The 25,421-nt window shown below is 47.9% G+C and overlaps 1 protein-coding gene across 1 annotated transcript in view; it reads right to left on the minus strand.

Annotated features, from left to right (window-relative positions):
* Window positions 1-25,421, minus strand: part of uroc1 (urocanate hydratase 1) — an 85,118-nt gene that overhangs the window by 40,614 nt on the left and 19,083 nt on the right. Inside the window, exons 7-12 of the mRNA XM_067998355.1 lie at window positions 24,397-24,463; window positions 21,736-21,879; window positions 15,503-15,591; window positions 8,526-8,588; window positions 4,840-5,019; window positions 4,033-4,130 (exon numbers count right to left, since the gene is read on the minus strand). Of these exons, the coding sequence (XP_067854456.1) occupies window positions 4,033-4,130; window positions 4,840-5,019; window positions 8,526-8,588; window positions 15,503-15,591; window positions 21,736-21,879; window positions 24,397-24,463 (641 nt within the window). The remainder of the gene's footprint in view (window positions 1-4,032; window positions 4,131-4,839; window positions 5,020-8,525; window positions 8,589-15,502; window positions 15,592-21,735; window positions 21,880-24,396; window positions 24,464-25,421) is intronic.

The raw sequence follows: 25,421 nt of genomic DNA on the forward strand, positions 1-25,421 counted from the left end.
CTCTACACTGTCCCATCAAACACTCTCAGGGCAGGTACAGCACGGGTTAGATACAGAGTAAAGCTCCCTCTACACTGTCCCATCAAACACTCTCAGGGCAGGTACAGCACGGGTTAGATGCAGAGTAAAGCTCCCTCTACACTGTCCCATCAAACACTCTCAGGGCAGGTACAGCACGGGTTAGATACAGAGTAAAGCTGCCTCTACACTGTCCCATCAAACACTCTCAGGGCAGGTACAGCACGGGTTAGATACAGAGTAAAGCTCCCTCTACACTGCCCCATCAAACACTCCCAGGGCAGGTACAGCACGGGTTAGATACAGAGTAAAGCTCCCTCTACACTGTCCCATCAAACACTCCCAGGGCAGGTACAGCACGGGTTAGATACAGAGTAAAGCTCCCTCTACACTGTCCCATCAAACACTCCCAGGGCAGGTACAGCACAGGTTAGATACAGAGATATGCTGACAGAGAGTTGGTGTGAGGTACTGGTTGGCGTGTGGACTGTACAAGGGAAGGAGTCAGCACGTTGGGAGCAGAAAGGGAAATTGGAGGAGGAAATGTTTCATAAAGAAACCTTGAACTGACAGCACTGCCTGTCGTTCAGTAACTGTGCTGCACACACATGTAACACATTTCCCACAAGACATAACATTATCACATCCAGTTTAACTTGAGCCAGGAAAAGGTGCCATTTTTGAATTGGTGACAGTCCCAGTTGGCCTCACTGACAGTTGACTGTAAGATCTGGAGAGGTCGAACTGGAACTCTCCTCCCCTCTCAGAACAGAGGGGTCTCTGCATGAAACCTGACCCTCACACCCAAAACTCCGACACTGTTGGTAGTGGGATGGTGCTGTAGCGGGTTTGAGATCAGTAGCTGTTTACCGTATGGGTGCAGCCAGGAGGCTAGAGTTAGGAAAAAAATTAAGACTTACATTTATAAAGCACCTTTCACGATCTCAGGATTTCATAATCACATCCCAAAGCACTTTACAGCCAATGAAGTACTTTTGAAGTGTAGTCATTGTTGTAATACAGGAAACGTGGCAGACAATTTGCGCACAGCAAGATCCCACAAACAGCAATGTGGATAATGACCAGATAATCTGTTTTCAGTGATGTTGGTTGAGGGATAAATATTGGCCCAAGTCACCAGGGAGAACTCCCCTGCCCTTCTTCGAAATAGTGGCCGTGGGATCTTTTACTCCCACCTGAGAGTGCAGACGGGGCCCTCGGTTTAAAATCTCATCCGAAAGACGGCACCTCCGACAGTGCAGCACTCCCTCAGTACTGCACTGGGAATGACAGCCTGGATTTTGTGTGCAAGATTCTTGATTTGAACCCATGACCTTCTGCCGTCCAGAGGCAAGAGTGATGCCCACTGAGCCACAGCTCTCTGACCACATATGGCATGACCACTCCAAGCACCACTCACCAGCATCCCAATCTCAGTAAAGTTTTCCGCGCAGATGTACGGATATGAATTGATGATTGGCTCTTCTAATGGTGGTTTTCAGCTTGCAACGGAGGCCCGGAGGCAGATTCCTCCCTCCCCCGGATGATGCCTCTGCTGCCTCCCCACAACAGAGCAGGATCCCAGGGCAGGAAAAGCCAGAATAACAAAAGAGGCATCTCTCCAATATCCAAAAGGACTACAGTCCTGAGGTGCAAAGGGGATGAGGAACAAGTAAAGAGAATCTCAAGTTTTGCAGGCCGAAGGAGAAGGTCGTTTTACAAGAACCTCACTGAGTGACACAAAATACCACATCGATGACGTTTATTTGCATAGTGTCATATCCGCTCCATCACAAAGACAGCCTACATCCGTAATATCGCCCGTCTCCGCCCCTCCTTATTGAAACCCTCATCCATGCTTTTGTTACCTCCAGACTCGATTATTCCAATGCTCTCCTGGCCGGTCTCCCACCTTCCACCCTCGGTAAACTTGAGCTCATCCAAACCTCTGCTGCCCGTATCCTAACTTTCACCGAGTCCTGTTCACCCATCACCCCCTGTGCTCGCTGACCTACATTGGCTCCCAGTCCGACAACGCCTCGAATTTAAAATTCTCATCCTTGTTTTCAAATCCCTCCATGGCCCTCGCCCCTCCCTATCTCTGTAACCTCCTCCAGCCCCTACACCCCACCCTATCTCTGTAACCTCCTCCAGCCTCTACACCCCTCCCTATCTCTGTAACCTCCTCCAGCCCCTACACCCCACCCTATCTCTGTAACCTCCTCCAGCCTCTACACCCCTCCCTATCTCTGTAACCTCCTCCAGCCCTCCCAGAACTCTACGCTCCTCTAACTCTGGCCTCTTGTGCATCCCCCACTTCCTTTGCTCTACCATTGGTGGCCATGCCTTCAACCATCTCGGCCCTAAGCTCTGGAATTCCTTCCCCGGTGTCCATTTTTTGTCTGATGTACACTCCTGTGAAACGCCTTTGGACGTTTCACTACATTAAAGACGCTGTATAAATGCAAGTTGCAGTTGTTGCTAATGTCGCATAACATCAAGGTTCTTCACAGATCCCGAGCAGGAGTATGATCGGGTCGGGGTGGGGGATAGAATCATAGAATCATAGAATGGTTACAGCACAGAAGTAGGCCATTCGGCCCATCGAGCCTGTGCCGGCTCTTTGTAAAAGCAGTCCAGTTAGTCCCACTCCCCCGTCCTTTCCCCGTAGCCCTGCAAATTTTTTCCCTTCAAGTATTTATCCAATTCCTTTTTGAAGGCCACGATTGAATCTGCTTTCACCGCCCTTTCAGGCAGCGCATTCCAGATCAGAACAACTCGCTGCATAAAAAGTTTTTCCTCATGTCACCTTTGGTTCTTTTGCCAATCACCGTAAATCTGTGTCCACTGCTTCTTGACCCTTCCGCCAATGGGAATAGTTTCTCTTATTTACTTTATCTAAACCCTTCATGATTTTGAACACCTCTATCAAATCGCCTCTTAACCTTCTCTGCTCTAAGGAGAACAACACCAGCTTCTCCAGTCTCTCCACATGACTGAAGTCCCTCATCCCTGGAATCATTCTAGTAAATCTCTTCTGCACCCTCTCTAAGGCCTTGACATCCTTCCTAAAGTGTGGTGCCCAGAATTGGACACAATACTCCAGCTGTGGCCGAACCAGTGTTTTATAAAGGTTCATCATGACTTCCTTGCTTTTGTACTCTATGCCTCCACTTATAAAGCCCATAAAACCACTTTCTCAACCTGCCCTGCCACTTTCAAAGGTTTGTGTACATACATCCCCAGGTCTCTCTGTTCCAGCACCCCCTTTGGAATTGTACCATTTAGTTTATATTGCCTCTCCTCATTCTTCCTGCCAAAATGTATCACTTCGCACTTCTCTGCGTTAAATTCCATTAGCCATGTGTCCTCCCATTCCACCAGCCTGTCTATCTCCTGTTGAAGTCTATCACTATCCTCCTCACTGTTTGCTACACCTCCAAGTTTTGTGTCATCTGCAAATTTGGAAATTGTGCCCTGTACACCCAAGTCCAAGTCATTAATATATATCAAGAAAAGGGGGGAATGACCTGAATGTCCAAGTTTTAAGGAGGTTTTTTGAAGGTGGGGGCAGGGGGTTTACGGAGGGAGTGTCAGAATGTGCGGGTAAAACTAAATGGTACAGATCAGGTGACCCCAGAATATTCCTTCGCCTGCAGTCAAGGCAGTGGACCAGAGAGCTTCAATTTAAGTTCATGAAAAACAAATTTAAAACAGACCTCAGGGAGAATTCTTTACTCAAATGTTTGCAATAATCTGCCAGTCAAGGAGGGACGGTCAAAGTCAATCAATGGGCAAGATGCTGCTGGATACTAGGCTGAGAGAGTGAGAGTAGGAGAGGGCTCAGGTCAATGGGAGGAATGGACTTTACTCATCCTTGATTCATACCCGAGTACTTGACTGGTTCAGTAGTAAAATCAAGTATTTATAAGAAAATAAAAGTTGTGATACGTATTACTCAGCACACTGGAAACCAAACCCCAAAAGGCTGGCTCCTCCTTTCATTTCACTCACCTGCTCTTTTAGCTTCCAGTAGGAAAGCGTTTCCGTAATCCCAGAAAAACATCCCCTTCTCCGACAGCTTGTTGATGGCTTTCACTTGTCGTCTCAAACTGCGAAGAGGGACAGGCGTGGGTTTAAAAAATAAATCGCGTGCAGGGATCCCCCCGAGAGTCATCTTCATCAGTGCCAAAGAAAACAGAGACTGGAACAAAGGCCATTCAGCCCATCAAACCCCTGTAGACTCTACTCAACCATTTAACCTCCTCCTGGAGCCGGTGTACACTCTCCCATATCATGGACTCAACCCACCCATTTAATCTCCTCCCACAGCCCATGTACACTCTCCCCTATCATAGACTCTACCCACCCATTTAATCTCCTCCCACAGCCCATGTACACTCTCCACTATCATGGACTCTCCCCACCCATTTAATCTCCTCCCACAGCCCATGTACACTCTCCCCTATCATGGACTCTACCCACCCATTTAATCTCCTCCCACAGCCCATGTACACTCTCCCCTATCATGGACTCTACCCACCCATTTAATCTCCTCCCACAGCCCATGTACACTCTCCACTATCATGGACTCTCCCCACCCATTTAATCTCCTCCCACAGCCCATGTACACTCTCCCCTATCATAGACTCTACCCACCCATTTAATCTCCTCCCACAGCCCATGTACACTCTCCCCTATCATAGACTCTACCCAACCATTTAATCTCCCTCCACGAATAATTCTGAGGAAGTCCCCACTCCAATCGTCCTGTCCCCGAGATGATGGGTTAGATTTTGTTGGTCTCCCTGGTTTCCTTACCTTTCCTGTACAAGGTTGCGGAACCGTTTCGGGTCAGTGTGCATCATCTGATTGGCTGCCTCAAAGGTAAGCTGTGCTGGGTAGTACCCTCCACTGAATGGGTTGTGGCAGGAGGTCTGGTCTGAGCCCAGGTCCACCAGTAGTTCTCCAGTCCGTTCGTACTCCTGCACCAGCCTCTCCCTATGGAGAGCAGGTCATTCTACATTAAAAGCACTGATGCCATCTGCTCATCCAGCCCATCTCGGAAGCACCGCTGATCGTTCGATCAAAGCACCACAGATTTGGGAGACCCCGCCTCTTCCCTTTACCCTCCTGCTCCCCACCATCACCCACCCCCCTCACCCCTTCACCCAGCAGCAGCCTCTCTACAAGAGGTTGGCTCTGATCTTCTCCAGAATTTGGCTATGAAGTGGAGTTGAGGTGCAGATCCGTCACGATCTAATTCAATGGCAGGGCAGGCTCGAGGGGCTGAATGGCCTCCTCCTGTTGCTGATCCTCCCAGGACGGTCACTCGGCCGCTGCAATCGGGCAGAGACACCGAGCAAGGTTGCCCTGCCCATCTCCTGGGGTGCGAGTTGTTAGCTGAGGCTAAGGGTTGCCAACCCTCCAGGATTGTCCTGGACTCTCCAGGAATTAAAGATTAATCTCTAGGACACTGCTGTGAGCAAAAATCCCAGGGGAGAAAAGTAATGAGGGCGTTCGAAAATAATTACATAAGAGACCATAAGAGATAGGAGCAGGAGTGGGCCATTCGGCCCCTCGAGCCTGCTCCGCCATTTAATGAGATCATGGCTGATCTGATTTTTACCTCAACTCCACTTTCCCGCCCTTTCCCCATATCCTTTGACTCCCTCGCTGATCAAAAATTTGTCTAACTCAGCCTTGAATGTATTCAATGACTCAGCCTCCACAGCTTTTTGGGGTAAAGAATTCCAAAGATTCATGACCCTCTAGGGGAAGAAATTCCTCCTCATTTCCGTCTTAAACGGGTGACCCCTTATTCTGAGACTATGCCCCCTAGTTTTAGATTCTCCCATGAGGGGTAACATCCTCTCAGCATCGACCCTATCGAGTCCCCTCAGAATCTTGTATGTTTCAATAAGATCTCCTCTCATTCTTCTAAACTCCGATGAGTATAGACCCAACCTGTTCAATCTTTCCTCATAAGGCAACCCTTCCATACCCGCAATCAACCTAGTGAACCTTCTCTGAACTGCCTCCAATGCAAGTATGTCCTTCCTTAAATAAGGGTACCAGAACTGTACGCAGTACTCCAGGTGTGGTCTCACCAGCACCCTGTACAGTTGTAGCATGACTTCCCTGCTTTTATACTCCATCCCCCTTGAAATAAAGGCCAATATTCCGTTTGCCTTCCGGATTACCTGCTGCACCTGTATGTTGACTTTTTGTGTTTCATGTACGAGGACACCCAGATCCCTCTGTACCGCAGCATTTTGTAGTATTTCTCCATTCAAATAATATTTTGCTTTTTGATTTTTCCTCCCAAAGTGGATGACTTCACATTTTCCCACATTATATTCCATCTGCCAAATTTTTGCCCATTCCCTTAACCTGTCAATATCCCTTTGCAGACACTTTGTGTCCTCATCACAACTTGCTTTTCCACCTATCTTTGTATCATCAGCAAATTTGACCACAAGACACTCTGTTCCTTCATCCAAGTCATTGATATATATTGTAAATAGTTGAGGCCCCAGCACTGAGCCCTGCAGCACCCCACTAGTTACAGATTGCCATTTTGAAAATGACCCTTTTATCCCGACTCTTTGTTTTCTGTTAGTTAGCCAATCCTCTATCCATGCCAGTATATTACCCCCAACACCATGAGCTCTTATCTTGTGCAGTAATCTTTTATGTGGCACCTTATCGAATGCCTTTTGGAAATCAAAATATACTGCATCCATTGGTTCCCCTTTATCCACTCTGCCCGTTACTTCCTCAAAGAACTCTAATAAATTTGTCAGACACGATTTCCCCTTCATAAAACCATGTTGACTCTCCTTGATTGTATTATGAGTCTCCAAATGTCCTGCTACTACTTCCTTAATAATGGATTCTAGCATTTTCCCAATGCCAGATGTTAGGCTAACTGGTCTATAGTTACCTGCTTTCTGTCTCACTCTCTTCTTGAATTGGGGTGTTATGTTTGCGGTTTTCCAATCCGCTGGGACCTTTCCAGAATCTCGTGAATTCTGGAAGATTACAACCAATGCATCCACTATCTCTGTAACCACTTCCTTTAAGACCCTCGGATGCAAGCCATCAGGTCCAGGGGACTTGTCAGCCTTTAGACCCATTAGTTTACCTGGTACTTTTTATCTAGTGATAGTGATTGTTTTTAGTTCCTCCCTCCCCTTTGCCCCTTGATTTTCTACTATTATTGGTAAATTATTAGTGTCTCCTACTGTGAAGACAGATACAAAATATCTGTTCAATTCCTCTGCCCTTTCCTTGTTTTCCATTATTATTTCCCCAGTCTCATCCTCTAAGGGACCAATGTTTACTTTAGCTACCCTCTTCCTTTTTATATACTTGTAGAAGCTTTTACTGTCAGTTTTTATATTTCTTGCTAGTTTACTCTCATAATTTATTTTCTCCCTCTTTATTATTCTTTTAGTCATCCTTTGCTGGTTTTTAAAGTTTTCCCAATCTTTGGGCTTACCAGTAATCTTTGCCATGTTGTATGCTTTTTCTTTTAACCTGATACCATCCTTGACTTCCTTAGTCAGCCATGTTTGGTTCACCCTTTTTGTGGAGTCTTTCCTCCTCACAGGGATATATTTTTGTTGAGAGTCATAAAATATCTTTTCAAATGTTTGCCACTGCTTATCCACCATCATACCATCTAATCTGTTTACCCAGTTCACTTTAGACAATTCCGCCCTCATTCCTTTATAATTGCCCTTATTTAAGTATAATTAAGTAGTTTCAGACCCAAGATCCTCGCTCTCAAACTGGATGTGAAATTCTATCATGTTATGATCACTGCTTCCCAAGGGATCCTTTACTTTGAGATCATTAATTAATCCTGTTTCGTTACCCATTACCAGATCCAAATTGGCCTGTTCCCTGGTTGGTTCCCCGACGTATTGGTCTAAGAAACAGTCCCTAATACACTCCATGAACTCCTCCTCAGGACTATTTTTGCCAATTTGATTTGTCCAATCTATGTGAAAGTTAAAATCGCCCATGATTATTGCATTACCTTTTTTTACAAGCCCCCCTTATTTCCTGATTTGTATTTTGCCCGACACATGTTTTTATTTCATTTTCTTTTGACACTTTTGTTTATTAGTTATAAAAATATTGGAGATGGGGAAAAATTGCTGTTTGACTGGGTGAGGCGGTTGGAGGCAGCAGGTCATGTGGTGAAACATCCAGGAACACGTTCAATCACAGTTGGCAACCCCTACCTCAGGCGTTGCCGTATATCAGAAACCGCTTGTTACAGTGCGGCCTAGACGGAGAGGCTTATGAACAGCCTGCCTCCTGAGATGGGGAATAAGGGGACTTGAAGGAGGGAGAAAAGGGACAACTTTATTTTTTAAAAACCAACCAACTGGAAAATATATTAATTAAGAAACAAACAATGTAAATCCCCCCGAACCAAATAACAGAAACGTTGGCAGTCCTGCAGCCATAGTGATCTAATCTCCATCACCTACCAAAGTTCCACCACGTTACCATGGTAACCAAGACTGAGGGTCATTTTCTTTTGTCGAGCCTCCCTGAAATTCAGGAAAAAGAACAATGTTTAAATACCTTCAGTTCAAGTGTTTACATTTTTAACTTGTTTAATAAGCTGGTGGGATTAGCGAAAACGTCACAGATCAACACAGCGAGTTGTTCTGATCTGGAATGCGCTGCCTGAAAGGGCGGTGGAGGCAGATTCAATAATAACTTTCAAAAGGGAACTGGATAAATACTTGAAGTGGAAAAATTTGCAGGGCTACGGGAAATGAGCAGGGGGGAGTGGGACTAATTGGACAGCTCTTTCAAACTGATGCATTAATGGCCTCAATTATAATCCCCACCCACCCCCTCCCGACAGGCGGGAGTCGGTCGGGGTTAAAATATCGGGATCAAGCAACCTGACCTCATTCCCGCTCCCATTTCAATTTTTTAAAACTCAAATCAGGCGATCGACGAGGCTCCCGCAAAATGCAGGCGGGGGCCTAAATAGCATTCAAAAGCCGCGGCCCGACGACACCATCAAGCGCCCGTTGTTAAAATTGGGGCGGGAAAAGGAGCCGCTCGATTTTAAACTCGTGTTCTGCCAGGAGCTCCATCGAAACTACAGCACAGAAACAGGCCATTCGGCCCAACTGGTCTATCCCGGTGTTTATGCTCCACACGAGCCTCCTCCCTCCCTACTTCATCTCACCCTATCAGCATATCCTTCTATTCCTTTCTCCCTCATGTGTTTATCCAGCTTCCCCTTAAATGTATCTACACTATTCACCTCAACTACTCCCTGTGGGAGCGAGTTCCACATTCTCACCACTCTCTGGGTAAAGAAGTTTCTCCTGAATTCCCTATTGGATTTATTAGTGACTATCTTATATTGATGGTCCCTAGTTTTGGACTCCCCCACAAGTGGAAACAAAGAAGGAGGAGGGAGTTAAGCCCCCACCCCCGACACTGTAAGATGGTAATAATCCTCATGATGTTACAGGATAGTACGCTGCGTCATACACTGCAGTGTCGGGCAGAGTGTAAGACGGGGGGGCCAATTCACTATCGCCTCAAACAGACTTCACCCCCAAAGAGATAGAGGGAGACAGAGAAACACAGAGACAAAGAAAGAGAGAGACAGAAAGCACCAACAACTTGAATTTATATAGCGCCTTTAACATAGTAAAACGTCCCAGGGCGCTTCACAGCAGCGATTATCAAACAAAAAAAAAATTGACACCGAGCCACATAAAGAGATATTAGGACAGGTGACCAAAAGCTTGGTCAAAGAGATGGGTTTTAAGGAGCGTCTTAAAGGAGGAGAGAGAGAGGGAGAGGTTTAGGGAGGGAATTCCAGAGCTTAGGGCCCAGGCAGCTGAAGGCACGGCCGCCAATGGTGGAGCGATGGAAATCGGGGAATGTGCAAGAGGCCAGAATTGGAGGAACGCAGAGATCTGGGAGGGTTGTAGGGCTGGAGGAGGTTACAGAGATAGGGAGGGGCGAGGCCATGGAGGGATTTGAAAACAGGGATGAGAATTTTAAAATCGAGGCGTTCCTGGACCGGAAGCCAATGTAGGTCAGCGAGCACAGGGGAGTCGGAATGGGTGATCGGGACTTGGTGCGAGTTAGGATACGGGCAGCAGAGTTTTGGATGAGCTGAAGTTTACTGAGGGTGGATGGTGGGAGGCCGGCCAGGAGAGCATTGGTATAGAGAAAATTGCAGCAGAGAAAAAGGCTGGGGGTAAAGCTGGCCTTTGTAGCGAGGCGGCCGCCCATTGTACACCACATCAGATTTTCTTCTCCAGCGAAGATTCTGGCGAAGATTAATTTTACCCGCAGGGAGCAGTCAAAACAAAGAGAAAAGGAGAGAAGCCTGCGAGGCATGCATGAATGAAAGAAGGATGAGAAAAGGAAACATGGAGGTCGAGAGAGATGGATAGAAAGAGACAAAGACAAAGAGAAAGAGAGAGAGAGAGAGAAAGGGAGAAGGGAGAGAGAGAGAGAGAGAGAGACAGACAGAAATTCATTTTCCTTTCTGAGCCAGAATGAAAAGGAGAGAAGAGGTCCCACACTGCGGGCTGTACCTCGTACAACTGGAAATGATTAACCCGAAGGGAAACTTATGGGATTTCTTTCAGAGGTAACAGCAGACGAGCAGCAAGCTGAGGAGCTGAGGTTTCACTAAAACATTCCATCTGTCTGATCCGCTTTTCCTTCGCATTCAACATTAAAGGAGTTTTTCCATCCAGTGCATCTGTTCCAGATGTTTCAGTCGGCACTGCGACACGCCAAGGCTGGGTGGCGGGATCCAGTTACTCCAATCACAAACGCCGACGCAGCTTTGATAAGAACCAGTTGCACATCTGGAGTGCCAGGGCGCACGAGACAGTCACATCGTTCGACTGGCACAAGAAACTCTGCTGCCATCAGATCTCTGATCCTCTTTTATTTCAGCGAAAGAACAAACGAACGAAGGAACGAATGAACTTGCATTTACATAGCGCCTTTCACGACCGTAGGACGTCCCAAAGCCTGGGGGCCCATGTCACTGGGCAGCGCCAAGAGTTGAAGAAGTCGAGAAGACAACAGAAATGAAGGTGTAACTGTCAGGTGACGCCAAGCTTGGGTTTTGAAGGCTGCAGGTCGTCCGAGTGAGCGAATCTACAGCACAGAAACAGGCCATTCGGCCCAAATGGTTTGTGCTCCACACGAGCCTCCTCCCTCCCTACTTCATCTCATCTTATCAGCATATCCTTCTATTCCTTTCTCCCTCATGTGTTTATCGAGCTTCCCCTTAAATGTATCTCTGCTATTCGCCTCAACTACTCCTTGTGGGAGTGAGTTCCACATTCTCACCACTCTCTGGGTAAAGAAGTTTCTCCTGATTTCCCTATTGGATTTATTAGTGACTATCTTATATTTATGACCCCTAGTTCTGGTCTTCCCCGCAAGCAGAAACATCTTCTCTCCGTCTACCCCATCATAATTTTAAAGACCTCTATCAGGTCACCTGTCAGCCTTCTCTTTTCTAGAGGAAAGAGCCCCCGCCTGTTCAGTCTTAATGAGCTAGAGTTTGTTTTTATTCGTTCATGGGATGCGGGCGTCGCTGGCAAGGCCGACATTTATTGCCCATCCCTAATTGCCCCTTGAGAAGGTGGTGGTGAGCTGCCGCCTTGAACCGCTGCAGTCCGTGTGGTGAAGGTTCTCCCACAGTGCTGTCTTGGTTTACCTTGTCGTGTCTGGTGCGTGAAAAACGCACCAGAAACGACAAAAACCAGGTGGTCCGTCCGGTTTTATTCTTATTGTGTCTTTTTATAGCGTGATTGTACAAATGAATAGCTTGCTCGGCCATGTCAGAGGGCAGTTAAGAATCAACCACGTTGCTGTGGGTCTGGAGTCACATATAGGCCCAGACCGGGTAAGGACGGCAAGTTTCCTTCCCTAAAGGACATTAGTGAACCAGTTGGGTTTTTACAACAATCCGGTAGTTTCATGGTCATCATTACTGATACTAGCTTTTTATTCCAGATTTTATTTAATTAACTGAATTTAAATTCCCCAGCTGCCGTGTCAGGATTTGATCTCACGTCTCTGGATTATGAGTCTAGGCCTCTGGATTACTAGTCCAGTAACAAAAACCACTATGCTACTGTAGCCGTGGGAGACGATAAGATAATGACGGATGAGGAAGGCAATTTGACTCATTATGATTCATCCATCCAGAGACATCCCACACGTTGTGACATGCAATGCCTTAAATGATCCCAGTGTTTTCACCACCACTGGAAGTTAATCCGCACGTTGATCACTGTCTGAGAGTAGATCTTGACTTTGTGCGAAGAAACGGCAGTTGATACTAGCTCAATTGCTCATTTTAAATCTGAGATAGATAGCTTTTTGCCAACCAGGGATATGGGCCAAAGGCAGGTATACGGAGTTAGATCACAGATCAGCCATGATCTTATCAAATGGCGGAGCAGGCTCGAGGGGCTGAATGGCCTACTCCTGTTCCTATGTTCCTAAAGCAAGAACTTGCATTTCTACAGCGCCTTTCCCGACCTCAGCTCGTCCCAAAGCGCTTTACAGCCAATGAAATACTTTTTGAAGTGTAATCACTGTTGTAATGTAGGAAACGCAGCAGCCAATTTGCACACAGCAAGATCCCACAAACAGTGATGTGATAATGACCAGATAATCTATTTTTGAGTGATGTTGGTTTGAGGGATAAATATTGGCCCCAGGACACCAAGGAGGACTCCCCCTGCTCTTCTTCAAAATGGTGTCATGGGATCTTTTACATCCATCTGAGAGGGCAGACAGGGCCCCGGTTTAACGTCTCATCCGAAAGACGGCGCCTCCGACAGTGCAGCACTCCCTCGGCACTGCACCGGGAGTGTTGGCCTCGATTATATTCTCAAGTCTCTGGAGTGGGACTACGAGCTCACCGCCGTCTGGCTCAGAGACGAGAGTGAGACCGACAGAGCCGCGGCTGACATCTTGGGAGAGGAGTATCATCCCATCTGTCTTGATTCAAACAAACGTGCCAGCGTGTCGAAACCTCAGCACCGCACGGTCCCCTTAACTCGTCGCAACCTTCCGACCTGGGCGGGGGAAATTGTCAGTTGTCTTGTGTCAGTTACAGACACGCCGGAGTAGATCTTGACGTTGTGAGACGGTGTAAAACGGGCGAAGCTAATGGCAGTGGCAATCGGGAGCAACAGAAAACGGGGGGGCCGATTCGTTATCACCCGTTTTACACCATCGCCCAAAGTCTGAATTACCCCTCTGTGTGAAGAACAATCCTCTGATATCAGTCCTAAAATCACCTTTTACCAGTTTGAACACGTATCCCCGTAGTTCTACTCCCATTGATTAATTTAAAGTGATATCCTGCTTTAACTTTTTGTATATTTTTAACAATCTTATAAACCTCAATAAGCTCACCTCTCAGGCTCATCTCTTCCAGACTGAAAATTCCTGAGTCTTTCCAGCCTTTCCCCGTAACTCAGACCCCTGACCCCGGGGATCGGCCTTGTTATCTCTTTTCTGCACTGCCTACGGTGGTTGAATATCTTCCTTGTGTCCCGGTGACCAGAGCCCTGAACACAGTGCTCAAGGTGGGTCTGACCAGAGCCCTGGTCAGTTTGATTACCACCTCCTCTGACTTGTATTCTCCTGTTTTTGATTACCTAGTTCAAAATCCCGTTGGCTGTGTTTATGGTTGTTTGGACATAAAATCGTGGAAAGATACAGCACAGAAGGAGGCCATTCGGCCCATCGTGCCTGTGCCGGCTCTTTGAAAGAGGCATCCAATTAGTCCCACTCCCCCCTGCTCTTTCCCCATAGCCCTGCAAATTTTTCCTTTTCAAGTATTTATCCAATTCCCTTTTGAAAGTTATTATTGAATCTGCTTCCACCGCCCTTTCAGGCAGCGCATTCCAGATCAGAACAACTCGGGAAGCGTGTGCAGGACGAGGGATTTGGAGTTTAGGAGGATCTGGAGAGGAAAGTTGACAGATTAACCATTTGAAAAGTACGTTTGATCGACGGTCAATGATTAGCGGCAAGTAATCAATTAATTATTCTTGCTTCACGTCAATTCAATCATCAATTAGTTTTCAAGTTTGTGAAGGGAATGGACAAGACTTGATCCAGACAACGGAGACTGATGGATTTTTGTTGGGTAAGGGTATTAAGGGTTACGGAACCAAGGTGGGTAGATGGAGTTAAGATACAGACCAGCCACGATCTAAGTGAATGGCGGAACAGGCTCGAGAGGCTGAATGGCCTCCTCCTGTTCCTATAACAAACTGTTCTCTGCAGTGAAAGACTCGAATCCCAGTTAAACACCAGGAAGTTAGGAATAGGAAGCGAAGCCAGGAAGAGATTTTTTTTAGCCAAAGGGAAATCGAGGTGTGGAATAAGTTTCCAAGGAAGGACATTGAAGGAGTGAGTGTAAACGAGGTCAAGAGATAAATGGAGAAAGAGGATCGAGGGATGGGAGGGGGCCGTCAATTTAAAGTAGGCCAAATCGAGGCATGAACGGCCTCAAAGTGGAGTCGGTCGGCCTACAGACCCGTTACTGATGAGGGCCCAACTGCCGCCATTTTAAAGGGGCCCACCGTTGGGCGGCCAGAGGGCCTGTTTCAGGTGGTGGGTCCCGTTTTTACGCAAATCAGGGTCCTCTGATGTAAGATGATGCCCTTTTGTGATTTCGCTGATTTTGCCACACATTCTCCGGCCTGTTTAACCGGCGGCACAGGTCACGAGGCCCCAATGAGCTGAGTTTTAAATTATTCTTGCGGGGCCAGGAGGAGCAGGAGCCCTGGGATCTCCCCTCCCCCACAATCGCAAACACCTCCCCCTCCCCCCACAGAACTTACCTCGCTGCCAGCCGCTCGATACTGTACTGGCCCGAATCCAGCAAACTTCACCGGGAGGCTCGTTTGGTGCCTGTTGAGGGATGTGGGGTGAAGGTGGGGTTGAGGGATGTGGGGATGAAGGTGGGGTTGAGGGATGTGGGGATGAAGGTGGGGTTGAGGGATGTGGGGTGAAGGTGGGGTTGAGGGATGTGGGGTGAAGGTGGGGTTGAGGGATGTGGGGTGAAGGTGGGGTTGAGGGATGTGGGGAGAAGGTGGGGTTGAGGGATGTGGGGAGAAGGTGGGGTTGAGGGATGTGGGGAGAAGGTGGGGTTGAGGGATGTGGGGAGAAGGTGAGGTTGAGGGATGTGGGGTGAAGGTGGGGTTGAGGGATGTGGGGATGAAGGTGAGGTTGAGGGATGTGGGGAGAAGGTGGGGTTGAGGGATGTGGGGAGAAGGTGGGGTTGAGGGATGTGGGGAGAAGGTGAGGTTGAGGGATGTGGGGAGAAGGTGGGGTTGAGGGATGTGGGGAGAAGGTGGGGTTGAGGGATGTGGGGAGAAGGTGGGGTTGAGGGATGTGGGGTGAAGGTGGGGTAAACGGGTTGTACCTGATTTGAGCTACACACTGGTCCATGCTGTTGGTGACCTGCATTAACCAGCCCTGTTGGTGTCGTTTTGTCAGGGCCGCCTCATCAACCTGAAAGGAAGAGGTTGATTGTAAGAGGCCATTTGACAGGTCACTTTCGCCCAATCAAATAGCTCCCCACGGTTCTCCATGAAAGGGGAGGTGAGTTCTACTCAATTGTCACAAAGTCCCAATCGGATATACTTATACAGTTACTGACGTCTCTCAACCTCCCCTTGACACTGTGCTTTATGCATTAGAACAATGGGAATATTAACCTGCACTGTTGAGCAGACGAGCGCCCGTCCCAAACTGGTAGAGTCCTCTTTAAATCGGGGCCCGATGACATTATAGTCCGAGGCCTGGGTGTGGGGATTAGCGATGGGAGGTGGGTCGACCCAGGCAGGTGAGTTATTAATTTGTTTTTTAGGTTTTCTTGTGGCCCAGGAGGAGCAGGAGTGCTTTGGACCTCCATTATCCCGGGCTTTCCCCCCCTCCGCCGATCTCCTTCTACCCCCACTCCCCCTTCCCTGAATGTCGGGCACCAGCCCCCTGGGCCTCCTGCCTGCGATGTTCCACTCCTGCCCGCCAGGTATTGGATCTGGCCGGGTTCGAGCAGGACTCTGACAGATGTTCTGGTAATGAGGCCCAGGCCGGTACGATCAGCCAGGCCTCCACAGTCCCGTGCTCCCCGGGTTCACTGCCCGATTTGGACGTACTCACCGTACCCGACCCCCACTCCTATTTAAATTCAGGGCCAGCCTGTGGGTGTGTAATAAGCAAATACCAACCCCCTTTTCTCATTTCGTTGCCTCCATGTTTCAGAAGCATGTTTCAGAATAAGATGTGGAAATGGAGAGGAGAGGACAGAAGTCACATAACATTACTTTGTACAGACTCACCTATAGGGACTTCTGGGATTTGACACATGGACCATGTACATCTTTGGACATATAAAGAAAGATCTAAAATGCATTTTTCTAAACATATTTACCACAATGAGAGGTGAAGAAGGTATCAGATCAAACGACTGAACACGGGACTATAGATGACTGTAAGAGGCCATTAAAGTCTATTTCTTCCAAAGTGTCAAAAATCATTGTGCCTGAATCTGTCCCTCGTCCCTCCCTCTGTCCCTTGTCCCTTTCCTCTGCCAAACATCTATCCACCTCTCTCTTGGAATTATTTAGCTCCACTGCCTTGCAGGCAGTCTGTTCCTTGCAAAGGATCTTGAGAAGTATTTAGTACAATACATACCCCGAAAGAGCAAAAATTCTACTAGTTCAGTCAAGCAACCATGGTCAACATGTGAGGTGAGATGCAAAGTGAAAGGAAAAGGCTTCATCCAATCGTCTGGGAGAAATATAGAAAACAACAAAGGGATACAAAGAAAATATTAAAAGCTACAAAATGGAATACAAAGAAAAACTTGCACATATTATAAAGGCTAATAGTCGAAGTTTTTATAGATATATTAAGAGTAAGAGAGAGGCTAAGGGAGATATGATCCTAATAAAAGGAGGTGTTACTGTAATAGACAACAAGGTGATGGTAGATTTATTGAACCAGTACTTTGTGTCCGTTTTCACAATAAAGAGGATAAAATACCAGTGATAGAAGGGAAACTAAAAATAAATCAAGGGGAGGAACTTATTGGATTCAATATAAGTTTTTAAAAATGGTAATTTTTTTTAAATTCGCTCATGGGATGTGGGCGTCGCTGGCGAGGCCGGCATTTATTGCCCATCCCTAATTGCCTTTGAGAAGGTGGTGGTGAGCCGCCTTCTTGAACCGCTGCAGTCCGTGTGATGAAGGTTCTCCCACAGTGCTGTTAGGAAGGGAGTTCCAGGATTTTGACCCAGCGACGATGAAGGAACGGCGATATATTTCCAAGTCGGGATGGTGTGTGACTTGGAGGGGAACGTGCAGGTGGTGTTGTTCCCATGTACCTGCTGCCCTTGTCCTTCTAGGTGGTAGAGGTAACGGGCTTGGGAGGTGCCGTCGAAGAAGCCTTGGCGAGTTGCTGCAGTGCATCCTGTGGATGGTACACACTACAGCCACGGTGCACCGGTGGTGAAGGGAGTGAATGTTTAGGGTGGTGGATGGGGTGCCAATCAAGCGGGCTGCTTTGTCCTGGATGGTGTCCAGCTTCTTGAGTGTTGTTGGAGCTGCACTCATCCAGGCAAGTGGAGAATATTCCATCACACTCCTGACTTGTGCCTTGTAGATGGTGGAAAGGCTTTGGGGAGTCAGGAGGTGAGTCACTCGCCGCAGAATACCCAGCCTCTGACCTGCTCTTGTAGCCACAGTATTTATGTGGCTGGTCCAGTTAACTTTCTGGTCTATGCTGACCCCCAGGATGTTGATGGTGGGGGATTCGGCGATGGTAATGCCGTTGAATGTCAAGGGGAGGTGGTTAGACTCTCTCTTGATGGAGATAGTCATTATACCTGGCACTTGTGTGGCACGAATGTTACTTGCCACTTATCAGCCCAAGCCTGGATGTTGTCCAGGTCTTGCTGCATGTGGGCACGGACTGATTCATTATTTGAGGGGTTGCGAATGGAACTGAACACTGTGCAATCATCAGCGAACATCCCCATTTCTGACCTTATGATGGAGGGAAGGTCATTGATGAAGCAGCTGAAGATGGTTGGGCCTAGGACACTGCCCTGAGGAACTCCTGCAGCAATGTCCTGGGGCTGAGATGATTGGCCTCCAACAACCAGTACCATCTTCCTTTGTGCTACCCATGACTCCAGCCACTGGAGAGTTTTCCCCCTGTAGAATGTAGAAAATAACGGGACTTAGGATGGATAAACATCCAGGGCCTGATGGTTTGCACCCCAGGATATTAAAAGAAGTAGGTGAAGAAATTGCAAAAGTGTCATGATCTATCAAAGGTCTCTTGATTCAGGAATTGTGCCATTAGATTGGAAATTTGCTAATGTCAGTATTTAAGAAGGGTGGGTGTGAGAAATCAGGTAACTACAGGCCTGTCAGTTTAACGCCAGTTGTGGAGAAGCTACTAGAATCTGTCATTAGGGACAGGGTGACTGAGCACGTGAACAAATATGAGCTGATCAGAGGGAGCCAGCATGGCTTTGTTAAAGATAAGTCCTGTCTGACTAATCTGGTTGAATGTTTTGAGGAGGTCACTAATAAGCGAATAGAAAACAATGTTTATTTTCATCGTAACTTCAATGAGGCAGAAACATGGAGGATCTGGGTACCCCACCCTCACCCCTCTGGAATTTAGACCCCGCTCCCCCCGAGGCTGGAAGTTCTACCCTCTTGTCTTTGCTTAAAGTTGTTAAAGGCAGCTGCAGATAATTTCCACCGGGGGTCTCCCGGTCGCCCCCTCATAACTTCGACGAAGACCCCTTTACGTGCGCAAACCGGATTTCCGCCAATGTTCCGGCAGCCTTGGGAACAGGAGGAAGCCATTCGTCCCCTCGAGCCTGTTCTGACATTCAATCAGACCACGGCTGACCTGTTCCTCAACCCCATTTACCCGCCTTTGCTCCGCATCCCTCAATACCCTCACCCAACAAAACTCTATCGATCTCAGTCTTGAAAGCTCCAATTGACCCCCAACATCTAGTCTTTTGGGGGAGAGAGTTCCAGATTTCCACTCCCCTTTGTGTGAAGAAGTGCTTCCTGACATCACCCCTGAACGGCCTGGCTCTAATTTTAAGGTTCTGCCCCCTTGTTCTGGACTCCCCCCACCAGAGGAAATAGTTTCTCTCTATCTACCCTATCAAACCCATTTATCACTGTAGAGACCTCGATCAGATCACCCCTCAACCTTCTAAACTCAAGGGACTACAAGCCAAGTTTATGCAACCTGACATCGTAATTTAACCCTTTAAGCCCCGGTATCATTCTGGTGAATCTGCACTGCACCCCCTCCAAGGCCAATGTATCCTTCCTGCGGTGCGGTGCCCAGAACTGAACGTAGTATCTCCAAATGGGATCTGACCGATGCTTTGTACAATCAATCAGGAGAACACCCCTCCCAAGAAAATTCAGCCCCAGTAGATTTCAGTAGTTCAGTGTCAGGAGCTCAGTAATAAATCTATTCCTGCTTTTGAATAGATTTATTACTGTAATACTAGTGTTCATTTTTATGGCATGAGCTGAAAACGTATAAAACAAAATGACTGACCCAGGAAGCCCGAGTTTCCCAACAGTCCGACAGCGAAACAGAAAATGACTTGAATTTCCAATTGACGTTTGCCGCGGTGAACCAGCAGTTTCGAGAACCCCACCACCAAGAGTAACCGAATTCTCCCACCAGGTGTTCTTGCTCAGCAACATTGGTGTTCTGCCTGTCCTCTGTTTGGAAACAACTCCCATTACTGACAGTAAGAGGAGGCAGCCAAGGGTCAGACCCAGTGTGTGCTGTGTTGTCCTTTCTACTCACTGCCAAAGGGAGTTGGTAACAATGAAAGAATCTGTGTGTTTGTTGTTGATTTTCAGACTGGCCTAACTTCCTGCCAAAACAGAGACGAGAACATTCTTGTACGGTCTTGTCCCAGCGGGTTTCTCAAGGGTGAATGGGCATCTTGTATCTTGATGCTAGAAGTTGCTCAATAATCCTTATCTTCTGATCCAAAGGGACAACTTTGCTCTGCTTCAGTTGAAGGAGGAACATTCTCAAACTTTGCCAAATGTTTCCTCTCCAATGCCAAGCACCTCTCGCCTCAACAACCAAGGCATGACCCTGTGTCTGAGCAAACTCTTGCACTCCTTTTTAAAATTATTATTTGTTCTCAAGATGTGGACACCGCTGGCGAGGCCGGCATTTATTGCCCATCCCTAGTTGCCCCTTGAGGTGGTGGTGGTGATGGGCCTTCTTCTTGAACCGCTGCAGTCCGTGTGGTGAAGGTTCTCCCACAGCGCTGTTAGGTCGGGAGTTCCAGGATTTTGACCCAGCGACAATGAAGAAACGGCTGATATATGTCCAAATTGCGATGGTGTGTGACTCGGAGGGGAACTTGGAGGTGGTGTTGTTCCCAAGCACCTGCTGCCCTTGTCCTTCCAGGTGGTAGAGGTCACAAGTTTGGGAGGTGCTGCAGAAGAAGCCTTGGCAAGTTGCTGCAGTGCATCCTGTGGATAGAACACACTGCAGCCGGTGGGGGAGGGAGTGGGAGTTAGAGGTGGTGAATGGGCTGCCGATTAAGCGGGCTGCTTTGTCCTGGATTGTGAATGAGCTTCCTGAGTGTTGTTGGAGCTGCACTCATTCAGGCAAGTGGAGAGTATTCCATCACACTCCTGACTTGTGCCTTGTAGATGGTGGAAAGGTTTTGGGAGTCAGGAGGTGAGTCACTCGCCATAGAATATCCAGCCTCTGACCTGCTCTTGTAGCCACAGTATGTGTGTGGCTGGTCCAGTTAAGTTTCTTTTTTTTTTAACATTCATGGGATGTGGGTGTCGATGGCAAGGCCGGCATTTATTGTCCATCTCTAATTGCCCCTTGAGAAGGTGGTGGTGAGCTGCCATCTTGAACCGCTGCAGTCCGTGTGGTGAAGGTTCTCCCACAGTGCTGTTAGGTAGGGAATGCCAGGATTTTGACCCAGCGACGATGAAGGAACGGCGATATATTTCCAAGTCGGGATGGTGTGTGACTTGGAGGGGAACGTGCAGGTGGTGTTGTTTCCATGTGCCTGCTGCCCTTGTCCTTCTAGGTGGTAGAGGTCGCGGGTTTGGCAGGTGCTGCCGAACAAGTCTTGGCGAGTTGCTGCAGTGCATCCTGTGGATGGTACACACTGCAGCCACGGTGCGCCGGTGGTGAAGGGAGTGAATGTTTAGGGTGGTGGATGGGGTGCCAATCAAGCGGGCTGCTTTGTCCTTGACCCCCAAGGATGTTGATGGTGGGGGATTCGGTGATGGTAATGCCATTGAATGTCAAGGGGAGGTGGTTAGACTCTCTGTTGTTGGAGATGGTCATTGCCTGGCACTTGTCTGGCGCAAATGTTACTTGCCACTTATCAGCCCAAGCCTGGATGTTGTCCAGGTCTTGCTGCATGCGGGCTTGGACTGCTTCATTATCTGAGGAATTGCGAATAGAGCTGAACACTGTGCGATCATCAATGAACATCCCCACTTCTGATCTTATATTGGAGGGAAGGTCATTCCTGGACCTCGTCTCCTCATCCCTCCCTATTTTATTGGTGATTTCCCAGACCAGGCTTAGGCGGTTAATGGACTCACCTCAGCTATCACTCCCACACAGCCAATGATGGCGGCAGCCTTTGCCTGGGCCCCGCTCATTCCGCCCAGTCCTGACGTCACAAACACCTTGCCGCTTAGATCATCGAGACCCAGGTAGCGGCGGCCAGCATTCAGCACTGTCAGCTGAAACAGGAACAGAAACAGGTACCAGTTCCTCAACACACTCAAAAAGATACAGGCCGTTGTCTACAAATTTGATCTGCGGGTGTGGCCATGTTTATTGCCCATTCCTTATTGCTTTAAGAGTCACCCACATTGTATGAGACTGGAGACATAAGTAGGCCACCAATTAAAGAAAGAACTTGCATTTGTATAGCCCCATTCCAGAGACTTGAGCCCAAAATCCAGCCTGACACTCCCAGTGCCAGTATTGAGGGTGTGCTGCACTGTTGGAGGTGCCGTCTTTTGGATAAGGCATTAAACCAAGGCCTCGTCTGGCCTCTCAGGTCCCAAGAAACAAAGTGAGGCAAATAGAAAATCTCGCACTGGGTGCAGTAGGGGGCCCTCACCTAATGTTGGGGTTCAGCTGAGATACACTGTTATGGGAGATAGAGGGAGCTTTACTCTGTATCTAACCCTTGCTGTACCTGCCCTGGGAGTGTTTGATGGGACAGTGTAGAGGGAGCTTTACTCTGTATCTAACCCGTGCTGTACCTGCCCTGGGAGTGTTTGATGGGACAGTGTAGAGGGAGCTTTACTCTGTATCTAACCCGTGCTGTACCTGTCCTGGGAGTGTTTGATGGGACAGTGTAGAGGGAGCTTTACTCTGTATCTAACCCGTGCTGTACCTGCCCTGGGAGTGTTTGATGGGACAGTGTAGAGGGAGCTTTACTCTGTATCTAACCCGTGCTGTACCTGCCCTGGGAGTGTTTGATGGGACAGCGTAGAGGGAGCTTTACTCTGTATCTAACCCTTGCTGTACCTGCCCTGGGAGTGTTTGATGGGACAGTGTAGAGGGAGCTTTACTCTGTATCTAACCCGTGCTGTCCCTGCCCTGGGAGTGTTTGATGGGACAGTGTAGAGGGAGCTTTACTCTGTATCTAACCCGTGCTGTCCCTGCCCGGGGAGTGTTTGATGGGACAGTGTAGAGTCCATTCCCCAGCACCAACATCCACACTTTAATGAGCACAAAAATGAACGGAAAACAAAATTAAACTTGAGAGTTTGTTTTGCTCAACAGAGTGAGGAGACCAAACACGCAGCCTCTCCAAGTGACACCGCCCATGTCTTCTGAGTTGTGATGGAATCCCACTCTGCAGCAGCTGGGCTGAGGTGCTCAATCCTCCACGGGGAGGCCCCAGAGGCAGCAGGAAGTGGAAATGTTCATCCCGTCAGTCTAGGCTGGATTGGAAGGTGAAAGGTGGAAGGAAAGTACGCAGCCACCTCCTCACCCAATCTCCCAGACTGAAACTTCGAACCGAAAGGAAAAAAAAAACACAAAAGCTGCGAAATAATCAGAATATCAAACTGATTGGGAACAGAGATACAGGAAGAGGCCATTCAACCTCTCGAGCCTGTTCCGCCATTCAATTAGATCACGGCTGATCTGTATCTTAACTCCATTTACCCCGCCTTTGCTCCGTATCCCTCGATACCCTCACCCAACAAAAATCTACCGATCTCAGTCTTGAAAATTTCAATTGACCCCCAGCGCCCACATCACAGGGGAAAAATTGGGAGTTCAAAGGGGGTGAGTTTTGCAGATTTCCACTACCCTTTGTGTGTAAAAATGCTTCCTGATTTCACCCCTAAATGGCCTGGCTCTAATTTTAAGGTTATGTCCCCTTGTTCTAGACTCCCCCCACCAGAGGAGATGGTCTCTCTCTATCGACCCTATCAAATCCCTTTATCATTTTAAACACCTCAATTACATCACTCTCAACCTTCTAAACTCAAGGGAACACAAGCCAAGTTTATGCAACCTGTCCGCTTAATTTAACCCCTTTAGCCCCGGTATCACTCTCGTGAATCTGCTCTACACTCCCTCCAAGGCCAATATATCCTTCCTGAGGTGCGGTGCCCAGTATCTGCACATGGGGTCTGACCAGAGCTTCATACAACTGAGGCATCTCTTCCATTCCTTTCTATTCCAGCCCCTAGAGATAAAGGCCAAGATTCCCTTAGCCTGTCCTGATTTATTAGAATGATACCCGGACTTCAAGGGTTAAGTTACGAGGAGAGATTACACAAATTGGGGTTGTATTCTCTAGAGTTTCGAAGGTTAAGGGGTGATCTGATCGAAGTTTATAAGATATTAAGGGGAAACAGATAGGGTGGATAGAGAGAAACTATTTCCACTGGTTGGGGATTCTAGGAGTAGGGGGCACAGTCTAAAAATTAGAGCCAGACCTTTCAGGAGCGAGATTAGAAAACATTTCTACACACAAAGGGCGGTAGAAGTTTGGAACTCTCTTCCGCAAACGGCAATTGATACTAGCTCAATTGCTAAATTTAAATCTGAGATGGATAGCTTTTTGGCAACCAAAGGTATTAAGGGATATGGGCCAAAGGCAGGTATATGGAGTTAGATCACAGATCAGCCATGATCTTATCAAATGGCGGAGCAGGCACGAGGGGCTGAATGGCCTCCTCCTGTTCCTATGTTGCTAATAGATGGAGTAGAGAGAGTAGCAGAGATACCACTGTGCCGTGTACAATCCCCTGTGGCCCAATGTAACAGTAACTGCCCGCAGTCATCTGGCCGTACCTGTGAGGAACCAAGCAGAATCTCAAATTAGTTCAAACGTTTACATCCTCTGCCGATAGCTCAATGATGTGGAGATGCCGGTGATGGACTGGGGTGGACAAATGTAAGGAGTCTTACAACACCAGGTTATAGTCCAACAGCTTTATTTGAAAATGGGTAACGTTACTGGCCAAGTGTGATGCACAGACGCACAGCCCAGCCAGGTCCCAGGTTTTACACCCAGGTCTGTGCCGATGTTGACTGATCTGAGCCAGGTCTGGTGTAAGTAGGTGTTGAGGGAGGGGCACCCATCGCCTGTCATTCCTACTCTGGACTGTAATAAACTGGATAGCCCAGGTGGTGAGGGATAGAATACTAGAGCCTGGTCTTCAGTTGCTTCCAAGCCTTTATTCACAGAGCTCCACATTACACCCACACCACGCCCTAGATCAGCTCTCTTATAAATGGATACAAGAGAGTTCCCAATTGATACGCACCAGCTGAATACAATTAACACTAATTGATATAAATCACATGGATACAATTAGCACGAGCAGCTATCCAGTGACTCCTGTGAGAGTGCGGTTGGTGGGCGAGGATATATTGGGTGTGGTTGCGATGCCGTCATGCCTCCGACACTCACTGTCTGGGCCAAAACATGAAGGTTCACACTTGGGTTAGGAACCAGTATCACAATCGGCAGTGCAACCCTCACTGTCCTGGGCCAATATTTATTCCTCAACCAACACCTAAAAACAGATTATCTGGTCATTATCTCGTTACAGTTTGTGGGATCTTGCTGCGCGCAAATTGGCTGCCGCGTTTCCTACATTATAACAATGACTACCCTTCGTTGGGCTGTAAAGCACTTTGGGACGTCCTGAGGTTACGAAAGGTGATATATAAATGCAAGTCTTTCTTTCTTTCTTTCTTTCTTTCTTTCTTTCAGCCATCAGAGAAGCCAAATTATTTCTTTTTA

The sequence above is a fragment of the Heptranchias perlo genome, chromosome 17, assembly GCF_035084215.1.
Source record: "Heptranchias perlo isolate sHepPer1 chromosome 17, sHepPer1.hap1, whole genome shotgun sequence".
Taxonomy (NCBI): domain Eukaryota; kingdom Metazoa; phylum Chordata; class Chondrichthyes; order Hexanchiformes; family Hexanchidae; genus Heptranchias; species Heptranchias perlo.